Consider the following 18,597-nt stretch of genomic DNA (forward strand, 5'->3'; position numbering starts at 1 on the left):
TTCCAGTGCTCTGTCACTCTCACACTGAAAAAAATTTTTATTTTTATATGGAACTGCCCATGCTCCAATTTATAACTTGCCCCTTATCCTATTATTGTCCTGAAGAGACTCAGCTCCCTCAGCCTTTCCTCAGAAGGGAGATGTTACACTCTCTTAATCATCGTGGTTGCTCTGCACTGGGCTCTTTCCAATTCCCAGTCTTTCTTGAAATGAGGGACCCAGAACTGGACACAATATTCCAGAAGTGGCCTCACCAGGGCAGAGCAGAGGGGAAGGAGAACCTCTCTTGACTTACTAACCACCCCCCTTCTCATGCACCCCAGGTGCCATTGGCCTTCTTGGCCACCAGGACACATTGTTGGCTCATGCTCATCCTTCCATCCATCAGCACCCCCAGGTCCCTTTCCCCTGTGCTGCTCTCCAACAGCTCAGTGCCCAACCTGTACTGGTACCTGGGGTTGTTCTTTCCCAGAAAGCTATTCACTGGAAAATACTGTGAAAATACAGACAACTTTACGTTCAGTGTGAGGAGAAGCAATAATCTGGGTTAATGTGTAATTTCTCCACTTGAATGCCTGTATCAATCTGCTAAAAAAAAAGATCACTAAGATAATACATTTGGGGTCAGCTCAAAAGCAACTGACTCTGAAAAAGCTTTTTTTTTCAGAATTAAACTAATCTGAATCTATACATGAGGGTATGTTCACAGCCCTCCTCCATTCTAAGCTTCCAGGAACAGTAGTAGATTAAATCAAAATGCCATTATCTCTCCTGCCACTGTTTAAGTTTCATGAAATCCCTGTGAAGGTGAACTAGGAAGGTCTCAATAGCTGATTTGTACTCTGCTGCTCTCGCTCCTCCTTCTCCCAACTCTGCCCCTTGGAAATGCCAAAGCTCCCTCCCATCACTAAGCCCCTTGCCTCATTTCCAAGCCCTTCGTTAAATGCTGTTGGAAGTCTGCTTTTTAACTTTCACATCTGTGTTTATTCCTTGCACAAAACCAGAATGAATTCTGTGCCTGGCAGGCATTTCCTTTTGTAAAACTCCTTCTTTCCTTTTCTGACTTTTCAGAGCATGAAATGTGCCTGCTAATCCTAATTGCCTCGGATGGAGAGAGGGTTTTGCAGAGACCAGACAAAGGGGGCAGCCTTCTACCTAAGAGCTGTGAGCAGACTCTGAGCTCTCAAGTCTCCAGAGCTCCCATCTCACTTTATTGCATTTCCAAAGAACACAAGGACAAACTTCCTCAAGCAGCTCTACTGGGAACAGGGACTTGTCTTCCCATATTTCTCCCTATTGCTTAAATGTCTCTCTCAGCACAAGAGCCCATCTGAGCTCCTTCTGCAACATGGGCTGAGCAGAATGCTCACTCTTTCAATATGTTCCTGTGCTCAGCCCTGGGGAGGCCACAGCTTGAGTCCTGTGTCCAGTTCTGGGCCCCTCAGCTCAGGAAGGAGATTGAGGTGCTGGAGCAGGTCCAGAGAAGAGCAAGGAGGCTGGGAAGGGATCCAGCACAAGTGCTGTGAGGAAGGGCTGAGGGAGCTGGGGGTGTTGAGGCTGGAGAAGAGGAGGCTCAGGGGAGACCTCATCACTCTCTCCAACTCCCTGAAAGGAGGTTGGAGCCAGGGGGGGGTTGGGCTCTTTTCCCAGGCAACTCTCAGCAAGACAAGAGGGCACAAGAGGTCTCAAGTTGTGCCAGGGGAGGTTTAGGTTGGACATTAGAAAGAATTTCTTTAGGGAGAGGGTGATCAGCCATTGGAATGGGCTGCCCAGGGAAGGGGTGGATTCTCCATCCCTGGAGATATTTCAAAAGAGCCTGGATGTGGCACTCAGTGCCATGGGCTGGGAACTGCAGCGGGAGTGGATCAAGGGTTGGACTTGATGATCTCAGAGGTCCCTTCCAACCCAGCCCATTCTATGATTCTATTACTCAAAGGAAAAAAGCTAAATATCTGACTTTTAAGGGTCATTTGCCTGTCTGCATCCCAATACCAGCTCTCTTACCAAAGAGATGGAGGAGAATAGATACAAAAAAACCAGATGAAACTGCTTTTACACAGAAGAGCCTTTTCCATGATGAGTGTGCACTTTAACTACGTTACATACTATTAATCCAAACAAACCAGCAAGCCAAATGGCTGCTACGCCTCTGCAGCTCTCACTGCAAGAATGTGTGCATGTCTTATGCCAAAATGCTCATCTGCAGTGGAAAGAGAGCTGAGCAGCATCTTATAGAGCACATGTATGCCTTATCAACCACCATGGTACAGTAATACAAACTTTCACTAATCCAAGAAGCAATGTTCCCTAGAATGGGTTGAATTCCTGAGATTCAACTGTGTATCAGTAGAACAGCAAACTTCCACCCTGGAGCCACATTTCATTGTGGAAACAGCACCATGCAGCATTAATAAAAGCTCCAAGCACAGAGAAAAATTCAAAGCCTCAGACTTGCCAGTGAATGGAAGCTTTGCTTACTATCCTGAAACACATTTCAGGGCTGCTATATCACAGCAAAAGCCCTGCACATTCAGATTTGCAATGAAAATGCTGTTTCAGCTGACTGACAATGGACTGAGCTAGGACCCAAATAGAGAGAGCAGTAAGCTAAACATGCTCAATGGTTGATTGCATTTCACAGCCACAATATCCTATAAGCATGATAGATCTGCTAAGGAAATAGCCTGTTCTGAATGCATTCCCATCCAAGGATGTTAAGATGAAGTCACATGCTCCCAGAGAAAAATGTACCTCCATTAATAGGAATGCAGGTCCCAACAACTTAAATAAACTCTATATAATAAACTAACAAAATGTCTTAGGGCAAATTAAGAGCTAAGAGGTGGCACTTATGAAATTCATTTTAAGGGTGCACTGTATTAAGAGCCCAGTGGGTTCTGAACAGCTGCTGTGTATGCAAACAAAATGGGTACAAGCCTTCCCTAGGGAATGCAAAACTGGAAAGACATCACTAAAGGAACCAATTTATGAGGTATTCCCAATTTGATGACCAAAAGAAGAGAAGGCAGGACAGGAATTGGGAAATAAGCATCTGGGCTTGCTGTTTTCTGGGTAAAGCGGTGAACAGGGAGACAACCAAAAAAGGTAGGAAATGAGCAAGCAGAGAAAACATAAAAATTGACAACAGTTTAACTAATGGGAAGGCAGTTTAAATTTAAAGCATGGAGAGATGGAAGGGAGGAAGCTCAGTCTGGAAGAACATAATTGGAAGACATTGCTCCAGCTGGAAAAGAGCACAGTAAAAAACCTACAGTAAATGAAGCACTAGTGTCTCAGAATGCTTTGAATACTTTGAGGGAGGAAGCTTTGAGAGCCACTTAACATGATCTATATGACAGCAATGCAAACAAGACTCATTCCTTATCACTGTTACCTTTAATACACAAAGCAGGTCCCAGCAGCTCAGCAAATCCACAGGGATTTCCACACAGTGCCCATTTTCAGGCTCTTAGAGGGACGACCCAGATCCCAGAGGATGCAGAGAACTGAGGAATCATGCTGGTCCCTGCTTTGATGGATCACCGTGTAACAACAGGAAAGCAATGGTGCAACATTGGAACCACTGCCAGTGTCAGAGCTGCCAAAATCAGCAGGATTCCACCAAGGAGTCCAGCAATGCTCATAACCTTGTGGCGACTCCTGTAAATGACTGCCACAGCTGAGCTCAACTCAGCCCGGTCCAATCCACCACAGTTACAGAAGCAACTACAAGATGAAAGAAGACTTAACACTTCACCCCATTATTTTAAGGAGTATTAAAGTCAAACTCAAAGTCTCACACAGAAAAATTGACACCTAAGCCCAAGGCAGGAGAAGTACACCCTAACCTGTCAGCGTGCAGGCTCGGTGTTGAACACTGGATGGATACTCCAGATGGGATTTATTTCTTTTTAGGGCTAAGAGCCTTTTCTCTTTTTTTTTTTTTCACCTTCAACCATCTTAAATTACCTCATAATATACAATACAGATGATATGAAGCAGACCTATAGAAAAAGCTGCTATATAATATAACCAACACAGCTACTCCACACAGCATTTATAAGCAGGAATGGAGGGGGAAATTCAGAGGATGAATCACAGAGCAATCAGAATTTACTGGTTCACAGTACAGTTTTAGATTATACACAATTAAGATTTGCCCCAGTCTATGGAGGCAGGGGTCACAAATAGAAAAGAAAGATCTCCAAGATCTCATAGTCACAGCAACAGAGCCAGAGGTCCAACTCCTACCAGACCAAAGAATCAGCAGTGGTACAGCCTAGAATAAGATGAGCACTCCAGGTAAGCCTCTCAATCTTCAGACTCAGTGAAAAATTACACTCCCAAAGGACAGTATTATTAGGCCTCAGAAGTCAGAGGAAAGCAGAAGTTAGGCATTAGTTCACCAAAAATCACAGGAGGGGGGAGACCAACATCCAATTTCTTTGCAAGGACCTGAGAGGCCAAGCTGGGCCAGGAAAAGACTGAAACACACTCCACTCACACTCCTTCCATGTAGGGAAGCCCATCCAGACCTTAGAGGAATGCTTTTTCACATAACCTTTCAAAATCTTTGCAAATCTGTTCATTCCATGTGGCCTGTAAGTGCTTTTCCTCCACACCATTTCATCTCTTCCAGTGTTTACCATCATCCTTTCTGATGGGGCTCTGAGCAACATGATCTAGCTGAAGATGTTCCTGCCTGCTACAGGAGGTTTGGACTAGATGAACTTTAAAGGTCACTTCCAAATGACATTATTCTGTGACTTTATGAGTCTCTCTCATTCCACCCTGCTATGATTTCCAGCCTATAAGACCCATGACTTACTTGATTGCAGTAAGCCCTCTTTTTTCTGACTTCTTTCCCAGCAGATTTTGAGCCTGCCTCACCCCTGATACCAGTTCCCACCCCATCACCTATTACAAGACAACTAAAGAGAACTCCCACCAGACCAATCCCATCCACTACACAAATTTAGGAAGGCAGAGTTCTGACTGGCTTGTCTGTCATGGACCAAAGGACAGATCCTCAAACTTGTGTGTGCAGCATGCCAGGAGATATCACATGGATGGGTTTATGCCCACACCATGAATGCTAATATGAACAATTGTTTGAAAAAAGACAAAGTGTTTCTCCAGCTTAACTGAAACCCACGCCTGCAATCCCAGCTGCCTCATCACCACCTTTGACTCATTCCTCAAACCCTCTCCTCCTTCAGTCTCTTTCCTCTGTGCAGAATCTCAGCTGCTTATAAGAAAATTACTAAGTGATGTTACTTCCTCCATCCTTTCAACCTTCCTTCCCACCCCTGCAATTCTTCCCATCACGTACAGTAACATCTTCCCAACCCTTCTAAGCACTCTACCTGCCTCTGTGATTTTATCCCCATCTCCCTGTTTTGTGCCAATTTCCATCTATGTGACAATTCACATTTCTATGCTCTTCTCTTTCCTCTCACAACACAAACATGAATTAACATCTTGCTCCTCTAAATTTCTCTGGGACTCTGGATCTCAGTTTGGATGTCTGGGGTGAGAAGGGGAAATGCATTCAGCCCTATGGTCTTCTCATCTCTATCTCTCAAACTGCATCATTTGGAGCCCAGCAGTCATTTTGCCTTTTTCTGAAGAGGCCAGTTTGGATAAGAAGCAGCCTAATTTAAAAAAAAAAAAAAAAAAAAAAAAAAAAAAAAAAAAAAAAAAAAAAAGAAAGAAAGAAATAAAAGAAAAAATGAAGAAAAAAAAGGAAAAGAAAAAAAGAAAAAAGAAGAAAGAAAAAAAAAAGAAAAAGCAAGGAAAAAAAGCAGAAGAAAGGAAAGAAGAAAAAAAAAAGAAAGAAGGAAAAAACCAAAAAAAAGCTCTTGCTGATCTGGACTCAGAAGCCAGGCTATCAGTGAACTCAGCAGGACTCAAGAGCCCAGAGCAATTACATTTCTAGAGGCTGGCTCAGAGCTCCTGCTGATTCTGAACTCTCAGAAACATGGAAACTCCTGTATGTCAGGGCTGCTGAATCAGAGCCCACACTGAGCTCAGCAGGAGAGTGGATCAACCTACTGCTCAAGAAAGCAAAATACAGCATCCTTTAGTAGCACTGACTTGAAGCTCCTGCTTCCTTCAAAAACAACTCTCTGAGCTCCTGACTGGAGTCCCTCTTCTGCCCTGTCCCAGAGCTGGTGGTATACAGGGGAGCAAGGAAGGGGAGACATATATAAAAGACATTTCCACCCCTGATTCCCATTTACATTTGTCTGAGTAAAAAGTGTCCTGCTACCTGCATTTACTTTTGATCTGAGTTAAAAAGATGACATGAGTTTATACAGTGCTCTCATCCTAACTAGCCTTTGCACAAATACTGCTTGGATCCTTTTCTTGGTTTTCTCTAAGAATTTCTGCCTCATGCAGAACACTTACCACCTTCCACATGTTTCAACACCACAAAAACACCAAAAAATGCAGCTTTTATGTTTTTACTCCACAGGCTAGACTGATTTCTTTATGCTCTGCCCTTGCCAAAGGCATGTTCCAACCTGCTCACAGAGGGGGTGATCTCTCAGCATGGCTCATGTTAAGGAAAATGTATCTGGGATGAACAAATCCACAAGTCAAAAGTGACTCTCAAGAGGCAGGCCAGTTGTGACTAACCCTACAACACCTTCTCACCCATCTTCCCCCATAATCAAGGAAACCCAGCAGGCCAGAAGCATAAAAGCAACAGAGCAAGCTGAAGTAATGACACTGTATAGAGGGACATCTATCACTGCAGAATCTAACAGCTAGCAACACCCTCCAGTTTGTACATATGTAAATTATATCAATACATTAATGCTCAATTATGAAAAAACCCCAAAAACCTCCACGGTAGCAAGCAGAAGGACCCAATGGTACCATTTTATTTACCTAGGAAAGGGAGCTGGAGACTGAGTATACAGTTCCCTTATCAGATCCAGTATACAACTATGTTGCCATAGCACAAGCCTCTCCATCTTTATGCCATGGTGGTTATAAAAAATGTCTATGAAGATATTCTATATAGGAGGTGGAAAATCTGGCTTAGGGTTTGCTTTGTGGTGATTGTTCCCTATTCCCCCCTCCTGTGTAAAACACGTGAGCAAAAATCATGACTTCTCCTCAAACATGATAGCCAAGCATGTCATGCCACTGAGAATTTCTACCTCTCTGCACAGCAGATTGCACAGGTCTCTGCCTCCCCTCTGTGCTCTGGAGCGTGGGTAATTTTAAAAATTATTTCCCCCCCTTTAAAAAGGAGGCAGCAAGCTGTGGGAAAATACTTTTATGGCTAAGTGAGCTTTACCACCCACAAAGAGACAGGTCCCCAAGGGGCCCTCACCGCCCACAGAAAGATGAGCACTTCTGCAAAGCCTCACCCCTCCTGATATAATGATATCTAGAAATTCATTGCTTTAACAATGCACACAAAAGGAATCACACTGTACCCTTCACTTTTAAGAACTCTCCAATGCCTTCCTCAATTCTGAAGGCAGGTTTAGTTCCCCAGCCACAAGGACAAAGAAAGGCCCATTGGGACAGGCATCACTAAATACAATATACAAGCTTTTCAGATTCAGTGCTGTCCTTCATTAAGTGGCACTGGAACAGATCACAACTTATGACATGATGCAAATGGCTTGTGAGACCTCTCCTGCCCTGGGACCACTGAAAACATTCCATCAGGATTCCCATACATCTACCAAGAACTGTGGGACTATAAATTTCTCAATAATTTTGCTAGTTTATACACTCAGTGTACTATAAAAAACCCACCTGTTTAAGCAAACAGCTACCACAGGGTAAGTGGTGAACTTCATGCAGCAGGACTACAAGAAAAAAAGGCAAAACAAAACAACCTAACATCACCACTCAAACATCTGCTATTTTTTTCCAGTCTTAATTGGTCTGACGTCAGTTTCTGCATCTTTCTGTGCTTTTTGTCAACTGAATTAAATGGTGTTCTATCAGGAATCTTTAGCCCACATAGATATATCTAGATAAATCAAGTAACAGTGACTACCTACTACTACTACTACTTTGATTAGCTAAGTACATTGAGCATATGTCATTATATAGCAGAAGTTTTCCTCAGCTGATTCTTTCTTCAGCTATTTTGAACCCTTCAGGAGAGCAGACAAGTCACACATGGAGATGCACACCATTTGGAATAGTGTTGATAAGTCCATATAAAAAGATAGAAGCAATTTCATGCTCTCTGATACTGCTGACTATATAATGCCTCTATGATGACATATTGCTGTCATCATGATAGAAATTAATTTTCCCTTGGTTCACGTGGAATTGCCCAAAAACATTTTCAGAGTCACGACTTTGCCCAATCCTTCACAAACTGCAAATGAAATACACATTGCTTGTTCCAAGGTATCTTACTCTGAGCTGTAAGGCTGTTCACTTACCCACAACACATTGCTTGGAGCATTACTGGGAATAAAGTGATTGCCAGAAAGATCTGCCCTCTAAATGGAGACACTGAGACTGTTATTATCATATTCCATGTTTTTCTACCTATGGATTGACCCCAGACTCCAGACACCTGGTTCTTAGGAAGGCCAACAGCAACTGACTGATAAGTCTGAACTCCACTAAGACTTCTTAACAGCTGCCTTGTTTGAAAAGCATCTTGCTTCTGGCCCAGAGTAATTCCATAACCTGCTGCCATTACCTGTCCGAAGTCTTCCCTATTGTTTCAGCCCAATTCAAGGCTTTGAGTACCACCCTGTACCTACTTGAATATCCTACAAATACGGATAGAAACTTAGTTACAAGGGCTGGTAACTAACTTTGCAATTGCACCGTTATCCCTTCTGGGATACAGAAGTAAAAGGTGTAATTAGCACTTCTTGACCCTTTTAGCAGGATTTTTGTTTCAAGTTTTGTTTCTCACAATACCAAAACAGTGCTGAGTTTTGTAGCCATGTTTTGAGCATGAAATGTGGAAAAGACACAGCACCAAGTAGCATCCAGCTCCCTGCAATGAGACTCCTCATTTCACATCTAGCTCAGCTTCTGATCAAGTACCAGGGCTTCTTGCCTACTTTAAATAGAGATTGTTGACAGGTCAGAGCTCTATTGCAACAGTGCACAAAGCACAGCAAGGAGAGACATGGAGTAGGAAGGGGAAGAAACCAATAAGGAGGTCACAGCACCGTGCTACATAGGAAACATAAATGTTGAGAAGCATAATGTAGGAGTGAGGAAGTCATGTTTTTTGTTGAGTAGCTGAGACTGATGTGGTCTGAGAAAGGGCTCCTGCAGCAGACACTCATTCATGCTGTAAAACCAAGTTTCATACTACTGACCAGCAGAATGAAAATCTCTCATGTTGTTCAGTGTCCACTGACTATATCACAGAGAGATGAAGTTACTCAGATTTACACCTTTCTGTATTAAGCAGTGCCCTACAGACTTCTAGCAGAAACACACTGCATAGAATGTCACACATGCATAGCAAGTTCATTGATTGTATTATCCGCAGATCTGCTTACTGTGAAAAGGAAGATTAGGTCAGGACACTGATCCAAATCCGTGTAGTTGCCTTAGAAGAAAAGGCAGAAGCAGGCTAACAGCAAATAGCCTAGAACTGAAGGTATGGACTCAAAAGAACACTCATTCTCAGGCAACTGTAGATAAAGTGTTGCCAGAGCAAGTGAAATACCTGACTGCCAAGCGTAGGAAAAACATGGGTACATCAGAGACAACTGGGATGAGTTTTTCCCATCAACACTTGCTGGCCTTCTGGTGCTCTCAAGTTATTTATCTCCACCTTATTCTGCACAATTATGTATCACTGCAAGCACATTTGAAGGATGAGGGCATCTCAGAAGAGAATTCACAGCTCACTTGCACAGTAGGTGACAAAACTGGATAAGATCAAGGAGATTTGAGCCATGGAAGGCAATCACAGCTGTGATGCCAGAGGAACTGGAGAATCTGCCTGCCATATGGTTTCCCAGGCAACCAGAGCAGCCTCTTAACCATGATCACTTCCATTAGAGCAGAAGTGAAAGGTTACTGGGCTAATCCTATTTGTAGCAGCAAACAACACTGTACCCAGCTGTCTGTACCACAGACTCATGAATACCCATTTTCACTGGCCTCAGGTTAGAGACATTCCCTTGTATTGAACATTAATCAGCCTCTAACACCTCTGGACTGATCAACAGATTGGATACATGCACCAGGAAGCCCCTTAGCTAGTGGGGCTGGTTCAAAAATTTCCCTAGTGAGAGGTCATTGCCCCCATGGATATCAGAGTAACTACCATGTGCTCAAATACATCTTCCTCTCACAGAGGAAGGACAACATTTAGCCACCATTTTGGTGAATTTTCACCCTGATGAAATTTCAAATGTTCTGACAATTGCATGTTGGCAGCTTCTGGCTCGAGTATGGAAATTCACTTGAAACGTGACCCAGAATTCTCCCAGGGAGCCAAGCTGTGAAGAACATGATTTCTGTGATTTTTTTGCCCCCATACATATCAGGGTAACTACCATGTGCTCAAATACATCTTCCTGTCACAGACAACATTTAGCCACCATTTTGGTGAATTTTCACTTCAAATTCTCTGACAATTGCGTGTTGGCAGTTTCTGGCTTGAGTATGGAAATTCACTTGATGAAACATGACCCAGAATTCTCCCAGGGAGCCAAGCTTTGAAGAACATGATTTCTGTGATTTTTTTTTTAACAGTAGCTGAACATGACACCCTTAAGTCCTGAATCCCAATTAAAGCCAGGCTATCAACCAGGTCTTAACTTCACCTATAGCCTCAGGCCTGTTCCAGTGTAACTAGGCCACAGACAGCTGCTCAGCAATCCCAGCACAGATACTTAAAGCTGCACCATTATTACTTTTGTAGCAGATCTTACTCTGAATAGGCACAGGCTATGGAAAAGTCCATAATACCAAGCTCATTTTGTGATTATTTTCAGTCTCTGGTCTGAATCTATTACCCTGAAATAGCAAGGAAATCACTCAAAAAATGTAAATGCAGAGTGTTGCATCACTCAGCCCTTAAGCCATGCTGACTCCAGATCTCCCCATGAGCTGAGAACTCAGAGCAATGGTGTTGGATTCCATTTAAAGAGCTGAAGAACAGACAAAACAGGATCTGTGTTCAAGCAAGGAAAACCAGTTTGTTGGGATGCACATAACTGAATAGATGACTATTAAACCAAACTGAGGTGAGACAGAAGCATTTAAAAAGTTAGGTAACTCTCTCATAAACCAGTAAGCTTTCATCTGCAGCTCTCCTGCTGAGTAACAGGAACAAACTGGCATCTGTGCCAATTATTAAAGGTTTCTGCAAAATTCCTTGGCAAACACTGATTTCCTTCTTCCTCTGAGCTTCACTGAACTGAAACTAAAGCCTTCTTTGTTCCACTATACCATTACCATGTCTCTGTCCATTCTGAAGCAGTCAAGTACTATAAAGCCTAAAGGAAAAGTTCATATAGGCAAACAAGAGGTCATAAGCACACTTCAGTGGCAATGAAGTGGATCTTTTTTTTTTAAATTTACTTACTGATTTTTAAAAAGATGTTCAATTCTTTATCTGTCTATTAGCAGATGCTAAAAAAATAGCCTTTCCTTGGCCCTCAAATTACTTAGCAGTGTCTTGCTCACGATGTGACTTAGGACAAGGAGAAATTTATTTAAAAAAAATAAAATCCTATGAACAAACAAAATGAACTAGACAGTGGGCAGAAATATCCAGCTTAAAGAAAAACAAAAAAGCAGAAGGAGGTGGTAAACACAATACAGAGCTATGTGTTCCTTGGGTCCAGAACATGTTAATACTGCTGAACTTTGCAGGAGTACTAATTCCCATGACAAAAGGTGTAACCACATCCCACAGAATAGCTCTTTGGTATCTTCTGGGAAGCACAGAGCAAAATAAAGTAAAAAAAAAATGAATAAAAAAACCCAAACCCTAGTAGTCTGAAATGTCCCCAATATGCAATTGTCTTGTCACATCCAGTTGGCCATTCCTATTCAGTGAAAAGCCAAAATGTATTTACCACTGTCATCATCATATTAGCAAACAACTGCTTCAAGTAGCTTTCACTGTATGGAAATTTCCTCGGAGACCACAACCCCATCACTTCCAGTAGTTCACCAAGAAGAGAAGAGTCCAGAGGGTAGCTTACAGCCCACACTAACAAAAGCCTTAGAAAAGCTGTCAAATGAACTCCCAGGTTTTCTGATGAGTCTTGAAATAAAAGGGGGATGTGGAAGACTGAAAAATATGCTAGTGTTATACCAGTATTTTAAAAGGTTGAAATAGGATGAGATATGTCAGTCTTGTCAGCCTGACATTGATTCCAGACAAAATAATGAAAAAGCTGATATAAGACTCAGTTAATAAAGGATTAAAGAGGACAGTGTAATTACTGCCAATCAACAGAAGACTTTTCAGGAAAATATAACTTGTCAAACTACCACTTTTTGGTGTGATTATAAGTTTGAATGCTAAAGGTAACAATGTTGATGTAATTTATTTTCACATAGTGTTTTACCTGGTGCCAGGAAGCACAGTGATGCAGCATTCTGTATCAGCTGACAGATACACCAGTGGGTAAGGAGTCAGGAAGGAAGGTGCTACTGGGACTCACTGTTGTTCCAGTGCTACATGCAAATAGGGCTGCTGGCATGGAGACATCTCTGTCTGTAACATGTACTGGTATTTTCTTACCCCTGAACTCCCACCTACTCTACCCATCTGTTGCCATCTTTCCTGTAGTGCCTGAAGTGCCTTGTTGCAGAGATGCCCACCTGGTACACAAAGGACTCTCTGATCCTGACCTAAGCCCTGCCTGGCATGTCAGAGTCATTCTGCCAAACCTACTGTGTTGCTGTGCTACCCCATCTGCTTACATAATCTGCAATTTTTGGTGGCTCAGTAAACCAGGCTCATTAAAGAATTTATTCTCTATAATTCCAAGAATTTACTCCCTAGCACGGAGCTATATTTGCATTAGAATGACACTTAAACAATGGAAAGCAAAGGTGGACAGAGCCTGGCAGCAAAAGCTTTGACATTAAGAAATTCAGTCAGCAAACCAATGTAATTCACACACCAGTAAGAGCTCCCTCTCTTGCTTCTAATTTCTCTGCAAACAGCAGTAAGGAGGGCAGGGGACAGGAGCAGAGGCTTAATTGGGTGCATTCTCCTAAACTCATAGTTTCTGACCACAGAAATCTATTTGTCAATCTTAGAAAGTTGTCAGGTTAGGAATACAGAGGGGCGAGGGGTTTTTTTTGCATCTTTTCTCAAATGCCTTAGAGCTGTTACAAGAAATACATTTGGCATTTATGCATGTAAACATCATTCAGAAGTTACAGTCTGGATGCACGACTTAAATTGAAGCAATTTAAGGCACTCAAGCTCAGATTAGCTGTGTTAACAGGAAGACAGATGATTGATTTTTCCCTCAGTCAAGGCTGACAACCTCACTCACAACTGCCAGGCCAGGGTTAAAGTATTTCTGAGCTCGAGGTTTTTCACTATGAAAGTGAAGAAAACTACCACAAGCTTTGGCACAGGCTAACTAAAAAAGAAAGCATAACTGTCAACACTGGAACCCTAAATGACTCTGAACACTGAAAATAACAATGCTATTGACCAACATGACAAATGCAAGAAAAACATATGAACATGCTTTTGAGCACAAATATAAAAATCGTTTTGAAGGCTGAAAGCATAGGTACAAACTAAAATACAGAGAATATTAAAAAAGAGAGAGTATCACAAGCAGTTGCTGTGATAGTTTATTTTTAAGTCAATAAGAGTTCTAGCCTTTCTGGTGTGAGGTTCCATGTCTGTCTAGAAGCCAACACACCTTAAATAGGTTCACCACAGCATCATCTAAAAAATATTGATTATTGAAAGCCCCATCATTACAATTTTTACCTTCCTTTTCTAATCTTGGCATACAAAAATCCATAGAGTAAGCTCGTGTATTTTGGGGCTCAAATTCCCTCAAACATGCAGGAGAAAAAGCCAGGCTGTTTCCCAGCTGCTAAAGAACAGAAAAACTGTGAGAAGGACTGGAGGAAGGTTGGAGGCAGGTGTCTCCAGCAAAGCAGGGCCACAAAAGAGTCCTGCAGTGTTGCATAGCAATAGTTATCTGTCAGTGTGCTGTTTCCATGTGCCAAGAGCCAAAGCCTGCACAGGCAGCAAGCACAGGGAACAATCAGTGCATCAGTGAAAGCTACAGGCTTGTTCCATTCTTTGCTAAGGAAAAAAAGCAGAGGTGCTTTTCACTGAACTATGAACTGCAACAGCAAGGTCTATGAACAATGCACTCAAACCAAAATATCCAGGTTTGAGACTGAAGTACAGGAGATGCCAGAAATCTGCTCCCAAAGACCACTGCCACACTGAATCATCCATGTTGAACCCCCCAAATGATTAGGAAAGCTCCACTGAAGAATCTTTAAGAACAGGTTAGATCAGTCCTGTCCAAAATGGTTTAAGCAAGGCAGATTGTGCATTAGGAAAAGGGTTACACAGCCTCTTGAGAAACCTTTCAGTAGTACTTCCAGTGGTAGTTCTGTGATTACCTACAGGAAGGAAGACAACCACATCCCAACCTTCCTGTCCATATATCATCCCTCGTTCTCCAAGATGACTTCCCTGCACTGGGGTTAATTACAGAGCATCTCAGACTCTGCCAAAAAAGACCCAAGATGTGTCATCCATAACCATCTCATTCATCAGCTGCCAGAATGCCATGCTCTCTGTCTTTCCCTCACCTCCCTTCCCACCTCTGCCTGACCTTTAAGGGTCCCAAATGCCTGTATGCTGTATATGGTAAGAGCTGAGTTTTTTAATATGCACTTATTAAGATCCTAATTGAATCCCTCATTGCCTTGTGTGCATCTTGCCAGTCAGAACACAACAAGGCACCCTACAATTGAATTAAAAGGACCTGCAGCAAGCTGAGCATTAGGTTGTCAGGTTGTTAAGAAAGAGACATCAAGGAAGAGGAAGGGAAGGACAAAAGGAAAACAAAAGGAAAATTGTTAACAACACCCCTCCCCAGTCCATGCAAAGACTCCCATATACATACTACAACTGTGGAATCTGCAATGCCCAAGCACTTGAATGACAGATAGCATCACTCCAAGAGTCATTTACCTTGTTTCAGCAACTTAAGTAGAACCTCAGAAGTTGGAATTAAGACTTTTCCTCATCAATCTTCCTCTGCTCAGATTCATGTGAAAAATACCACTAACATACATGACCACTGCAAACAAGGAAATCTCCTCACCTGCCAAAACTCTGTTGACAGAAGAATGGGTGGCCAAGCCAGGTTGCCCCCGTTCATGGAAAATCCCAGCATAAGGCAAGTACTCCGGCAGCAAGAAGCGTCTGCAAAACATGAAGAGCAAGCTTACATGGAGAAAGACATCCCAGAATAATACAGCCCTAGACAGCAACTGCAGTCACTCTGAGGAAACATGACTGTATTCCAGCAGACTATAGCAGAGGGAAGGCTGGACTCTTCTTAGCCAACCACTGCTTCAAACTAAAGGCAAGTAACAGATTAGATGCTTCTCTAATCAATGTGTCTGTGAAGATCAGCACTAAGCTGATCATTTCCTAATCTCAAACCAACACGCTGGGCTGAGAATCTTGATTAGATTCTTTTCTCCTGACTTGACACCTCAGCCCCAACCTGCAGGTAAGAAGCACTAAGACCATGCTGTCCTTCAAATGCCACAGGACGAGCTGATAATACATATTAACATTTTACCACAGAAATTGCAAACCCAGAATACAGAAACCCAATGCAAGAAAATAAATCCAGCTGAAAGCACCAGAGAGCTGTACTAGAAGTGGTACCTCCAGGATTTCCACAGCCTTTTACTCCTACATTTAACCCTTACCTTGGGACAAAGCGGCCCAGCGATGGTGCAGACATACGGGCATTGCGGGGAGCTCGGTGCCGAGATCGGTCTCCATTGTCCCTTCAGCAAAAGGAAAACAAATAATTGCACATTAAAAATACTATGTAACAAAAGTATTCTCCAAGAAAAGAGAAAGCCAGCTGCATCACCTAACCATTCTGAATATGTCACTGAGATTTAATGGTCCTCTTGCAGAAGTTACATGCTTCTCGTGCTCTAAATGCATAAAACTACTGCACTGAAGACTCCTGACAGTTTTATGTATGGATAAAACACTCCTGATGTCCACTTTCTACATTGTTTGACAATGTCTCAAAAGTATCAAAAAATCCACAGAGAGTCAATGTGAGCATCTGAGCAAATGAAAGAGAAAGTTCAGAATACTGACTGGGGGAACAAAATCAAACACTCCACAGGCCTGATGAGAACATTCTGTAATTCAAAGAAATCTGTTAAGTTTCATTTTTTCATTCCCAGAAGTGCAGGCAAAAGAGGAAATCTGCAGAATTCTTTTGCACTCTTTCCCTCTAGGTCCCGTTTAAGTGCCATCATAGTTCAAGATAATTTCACCTTTCACAAGCTTTGAGTGAAGTCGGAGATCTGAAGTGGTATCAGTCAAACCTATAGCTCTAATTTGGTTTCACAATAAATGTCTGGGCCTTTGGGAACGTGGAGAAAGAGTCCAAGAGCTATTGTCCTAGAGCAGATACAGGACAGACTTCTTCCTCAGGAGGTGTCCTGGTTTGGGCAGGATAGAACTAATTTTCTCTCGTGATTTAACTTTCAGCTAACTCTCTTCTAAGTAGTACTTGCAGAAATTAACAGCAAGTTTCTCTGTCAATTGTCTGCTTCCAGAAGGGATAACACTTGATGTTTATAGGTACAGCTAGAGAATGGTATGCAGAACCAAGGCCACTGCTCAGTTCTGAGGTACATCTTATGTTCTGTAAAGGGAGAGGAAGTAAAGGGGTAACAACTGCAACCCTTCTTTAGGGAGGAGCAGAAAAGAGAGGTGACCAAACCTGACCAAATGGACTGTTCCATCCCATAAGCATCATACTCGGTATAAATTTGAGGGATCACGAGGGTCAAACCCCTTTGGCCCTTCTTCACCTTTTCTTTATTTCTTTGTTATCCTGAGAGGATTCTGCCCATTCCTCTGCCTGTGCTCCTGATCCATCCCAGCCCATATCTGTCTGTTCCTGCCTCCAGCTCCCAACTGCTGCCGACTCCAGGATTCCAGCCTGGACTTTCCCAGGGCTGCCCTGCAGCCTCGGGGGTGATGTGAGAGTTATTGGGGGAAAGGGGGGAAGAATGTGGTACCATTTTTCTTTATATTTGTATATATTTAATTATATTTATCATCAACTGTTTCATTAAATCTGTGTAGTTTATTTTCCAACCTCTACGTCTCTCCCTTATTCTCTCTCCTTTCCTCATCAGAGTGGGGTTGGGGCGTGGGGAAGGGAATTAACAGAGAGCATCTGTCATTCTCTTAATTGTCAGCCCAGCAATTAACGGTGACAAGAGGGCAGTGCCAACACTGAACAGGTTACCCAGAGAAGCTGTGAGGCTTCTGTCCTTGGAAGTCTCAATACAGGAGTCAGACTAAGCCAAGGCTGCTGCTGTTCTTTTATCAGAGCCCTCCAGTTTGATTTTGGCAATAACAAGCCTACAGCAATCAGGCAGCCACACTGAAGGACCTACAAAGTCTTCAGCAAACGAAGTTCCTGATCCTGATTTCATAGGTCACAAGGGGACCTGTAATTACACAGCACTAGAATGGCAAGGTAAATAATGAGACTCCACCAGTGCCTCTGGGGTTCTGAAACAGACCTCCACAGTGCTTTATTCTCTGTTCAGAATTTTACTCTCTCCATGACCCTGCACAAGTAGCAACCTTATTCTACCTGGATGCCAGATCCCAATCTAGCTACAGCCCTTTGTGTCTCCTTTCCAGGAAGCCAAGCAGAGAATATTACTTGCAGAGCCTTGGAATCACTAGGAAACTAAACATTCCTTATGCGACACGCTAGCAAGTGCTTTCCTAACCCACTCCTGCAAGCTGTGCATTTCACAATTTTTTTGTTTTTCTTTCTTAAAGTCAGTGAGCAAGAAATGTGGGCTGAGAAGAAAGTCCATTACATGGCTGTTTCCCACACACTTGAGGAACCAGGAACACAAGAGCAGAGGTTGTTCTGCAAAGCTCGTTAGCATTTCAAACTAATTCACCAAAACCAAATTTAAATTCAAGCTCAAAGCTTCCATTTGTCCTCCCACTGCAGACACAGCATTTGCAGTTCAGAGCCAAAGAGGAACCTCATCCTCAGGGTTCCTGAAATCTGAAATTTAAAAGCTGAGTCTTTTTTTATCAGAAGCCTACTATGATGCAGATCAACAGTCACAGCAAGAATCCTGTGAACTCCAGTGCTGATTTACCAACTTTACCTGCTACAGAGAAAAGCCAAAGGGAAAAAGGAGTGTCAAATTCCAGAGCTTGACACCCACAGAGGAAGAGCTCATGAAAGTCAGACAAGAAATACAATTTTTAAAAGTCAACATAGTAGTTTTTTAAATTAAGCTGCTATGCACTCCTGGGAGAAAAGCAGCAAAATGGATTGCATTGTTTGCATTTGTTTTGGACATTTA

General features: G+C 42.6%; 1 protein-coding gene across 5 annotated transcripts in view; it reads right to left on the bottom strand.

The window, feature by feature from the left end:
• The window catches only part of AMBRA1 (autophagy and beclin 1 regulator 1), a 132,980-nt gene that overhangs the window by 59,171 nt on the left and 55,212 nt on the right, over window positions 1-18,597 (bottom strand). For 3 of the 5 annotated variants that reach the window (XM_071744827.1, XM_071744830.1, XM_071744828.1), the window contains 2 exons: window positions 15,928-16,011; window positions 15,309-15,409 (listed from right to left, as the gene is read on the bottom strand). In XM_071744827.1, the coding sequence (XP_071600928.1) occupies window positions 15,309-15,409; window positions 15,928-16,011 (185 nt within the window). The remainder of the gene's footprint in view (window positions 1-15,308; window positions 15,410-15,927; window positions 16,012-18,597) is intronic. The other 2 variants (XM_071744829.1, XM_071744831.1) reach the window with 1 other exon arrangement.

This window comes from Heliangelus exortis, chromosome 5, assembly GCF_036169615.1.
Source record: "Heliangelus exortis chromosome 5, bHelExo1.hap1, whole genome shotgun sequence".
In the NCBI taxonomy this organism is placed as follows: Eukaryota; Metazoa; Chordata; class Aves; order Apodiformes; family Trochilidae; genus Heliangelus; species Heliangelus exortis.